Below are 3,389 nucleotides of genomic sequence, written 5' to 3' on the forward strand. Positions count from 1 at the left end.
GCATGGCTGTGATGGCGACCTGTCAAGGGGTACCCTGTAGGATAACCGGGTAAACCGGGTTTCCTACAGGGTACACCCTGTTGTAGGATAATAATTTCAACCTTCCATCCTACAGGTGGATGGATGAAGTTATTACTTACAAAAAGTTTAGAAATTAACATTATTTTCACTTTAGTTGAAATGACTGAAATAAATTGCTATAACTGTTAAAATAGTTCAAAAATTACATTAAATTTCATAAATGAAATTCTTATCATGAATTGTTTGTACACAGAGGTATAGGTCAATTTTTTATATATTTATTTTAATTGGGAATACTAAACTATTGATGCAGTCAGTTAATTTAAAATTTATTATAAAATACATCAAGTGAGCATTGCTTGACTAAAAAGCACACTAAATGGGAGTTCATATTAAGTTTCATATTAAAACGTGTTTGATTATCTGCAACATTTATTTAAGTTTGAAGTGTGGCAACAAAGCAAGAGGAATAGAAGAAATCTGTAATATGGAAAATACATTTTCAGGGCACTATAAAATAAATTGATCTATAAATTTCACAAAAATGAATGGTTTTACAAATAATTAAGTGTTTTTATAGTAAGGTAGTAAGGTAATCCTTGGTTCTGATCCTCATATTTAGCTCAGCTAGCACGAGCAACGGTTATTGTATTATTCCCCTAAATTAAATCATACAACAAATTGTTAAAATAAAAATAAAAACCAGGTAAAAGTAAGCACTATTTCCAGCGTAATAGTGCTGTATGTATGTATTTAGCAAAAAAAAAAGCTAAATGACAAAATATAAGTTAGGGAATATAAGTATGTCCTCATCAAAATCATAGAAAAAATCATTTTAAGGTGGAAAGTAAAGGTGTTAAGGTTGATTAAAATCTCATCTTATTACTCATTTCTACTACTGGCCTTGAAGCTTTCAGTAGTACAGCACTGTTTTTTTTTCTTTTTCTTCATGACACTTGAATGTGTTCAACGGTAAGTGTATCTTTTTACATACATTTTAATTTGGGTCTACTAGTCTGGCAGAGGCAGCAGAGTGCACTCAGTCCCAGTCAGAGGTCTTGGAAGCTTGGCGATTTCTCTCCAGCGATCTTTCTTTGTGTCATACTCCAGCACACTCCTTACAGTCACCTGTTGTCCATCGCTCCACCTTGTCCCACCGAATACCAGCAGATTCCCACATGCCATGGATAGTATTCCATAGTTGAACAAGCCGTTTGCAAGTGGTTTGAGGCGAGTCCAGTGGTTCGACTCTGGATCGTATCGTTCGATATCACAAAAAGGTTCATACATCCCGAGCAGGGCGTAAATGTAGCCATGGGCAGTAGCCAATCTATGACCAAACCTTGGGATGGACATGGATGCCCTCTTTTCCCAGACTCTGCCCTTTATGTCCCAGGAGAGGCATTCCCTACTTATTTCCCTGTTTACATCCTGGTTACTGCCATGGATGCTGCCCTGGTGGGCAGGGTGTCCTCCTGACACGTAAATGCTTTTGTCAAGCACAGTAGAAGCGTGGCCATGAAGAGGGGAAGGCATTGCTGCAGCTCTCCTCCATGCTCCTGAAGCCATGTTGTAATACTCAACAGAAGCTACAGAAGTATACGTATTGGAGTCCGGCTGTGAGTGTCGTCCACCAATGGCATAAATGACGTTCTCCACCACGCAGCAAGTGAACTGTACCCGCTTCTCAAGCATGGACTCCATCTTTTCCCAATGGTTGAAGCGTGGATCGTACCTCCAGACCTGGCTTGATGTTAACACAGTGACAGACTTCTTCTCCTTATCATCACCATTTTTTCCCTCTTCACCCCCGATCACGAACAAAAAACCTCCCACTGAACAAACGCAGGGATTTCTGAGTCTCAGAGGTAGAACAAAACCTGGCAATGAAAACGTCCTGCTACTGGAGTTGAACGCCAACATCTGCTGTTCTGGCAAATCAGTGCTAGCCCCACCACCAACAAGAAGCACACGATTAGGTGATCCTCTGAGGGTTGACTGCCTGCTCTGCCCTATTGGCTGAGCCGAACCCATATGGTGGTACTCGAGGGCCCGAGTCATCTGACTTCTGATGAGTGGAGTGGCCATAGCCCTGTTTCCGTGGCTAAGTTCAGAAAGGTCAGAAGGCGCAACCAATCCGAAGCGTAGACGACTCAGCAGTAGGTTTGATTTTAGGAGTGGGAGGGGCCCATTCTCACCCAACCAGTCTAGGGAAAGCTTTATAAGGTCCACCTCCTTGACCCCAGGTATCTCATCTGTATCGAGCACCGCCATCAGCGATGGAAAGTTCAACCCAAGGAGATCAGCCCTTCTTTTCTGTAGCAGAGCCACCATTTTCTTGGCAATGGTTTGATTTGCAGACTCAAATCCATTCAAGAGGAAGTGTTGCTCAGCCAGATTAGCATAGTAGCAGCAGTTCTCAGCGGTTAAGTCATCCACCATAAATTGCTCGCATATCGACAAGGCTGCTTCCACTTGGAGGTACCGAGCTGCTTCCACAACAATAGGAAGCGTAGAGGAAGAAATCCTCAACCACCCTGAGTACAAGAAATCCAAAATGGCTTCTAAACCCTCAGGTATCAGTGCCGGGAGGCTGATAGAGTCTGCTGATCTCTCTGCGGTTGTCTCTCCAAAAAGGGCCCAGAAGTAGTCACTGGAGCTGGCCAACAGAGTGCGATGACATGGGAAGGAAACACCACCTGCTTCCAGGACGACATCGCACATTTTTTTCTCATCCCGCAAACGTTGGAAACCAGAGAGGAGTCCGGTTCTGTGGGAGGAACTGTAGAGGATCGAGTAGGTATCCATACATAGGGAAAAGGTAAAAGAGGAATGTTTAAACAAATCTCTGTCAAGTAGAAGAAAGGATGTAAAATAGGATCTTTTTAATGAAAAAGAGGTCATGGATATCTGCAGAAGGAAGACTGGAAGAGAGTGTGTCCTCAGTTGAGCTCTCTTTATCTGTGTTTTACTCCTCTGTCTGCAGAAGCTGTTATCTGACACCATGATAGGAAGGTAATAACAGCCCCCTGCACACACACATCCACACAACCCTGTGGCCCAACCCGCTTTGGCGCTGAAACTTGGTTCTCTTGTCTCTGTCTGGGATACTGGCGCTGTTGGCTTTGTGTTTGTCAGCTGCCCTTTACTCTGAGTCCTCTAGGGAGTATCACCCAGATGCACGTGTCCAACTGAACATCAACCAACAAACATTGTGTTGTCAAACAGAGTTGGACAGAGCGGGAGCCAGGCAGGGTTTTAGTGTCTATCTCTGAGGATGAACTCATCTTTAAATACAGCTGCTGCAGTCGAGGCATTTAGGAAACCAATGGGCACAGTTGATAAGACACCTTTCTGTCAGGAATAGA

At 43.2% G+C, this 3,389-nt stretch overlaps 1 protein-coding gene across 1 annotated transcript; it reads right to left on the reverse strand.

The window, feature by feature from the left end:
* Positions 1–480: 480 nt before the first annotated feature.
* Positions 481–3,096, reverse strand: LOC124858383 (kelch-like protein 34). Its single transcript, XM_047350400.1, has one exon. The coding sequence runs from the start codon at positions 3,025–3,027 to the stop codon at positions 1,033–1,035; it is 1,995 nt and encodes a 664-aa protein (XP_047206356.1). The 5' UTR covers positions 3,028–3,096; the 3' UTR covers positions 481–1,032.
* Between the last annotated feature and the right edge of the window lie 293 nt (positions 3,097–3,389).

This window comes from Girardinichthys multiradiatus, chromosome 21 (assembly GCF_021462225.1).
Source record: "Girardinichthys multiradiatus isolate DD_20200921_A chromosome 21, DD_fGirMul_XY1, whole genome shotgun sequence".
NCBI lineage: Eukaryota > Metazoa > Chordata > Actinopteri > Cyprinodontiformes > Goodeidae > Girardinichthys > Girardinichthys multiradiatus.

Excerpts from the sequence above, each read along its gene's own strand:
- LOC124858383 (XM_047350400.1), bottom strand. The coding sequence starts at position 3,027 with ATGGTGTCAGATAACAGCTTCTGCAGACAGAGGAGTAAAACACAGATA.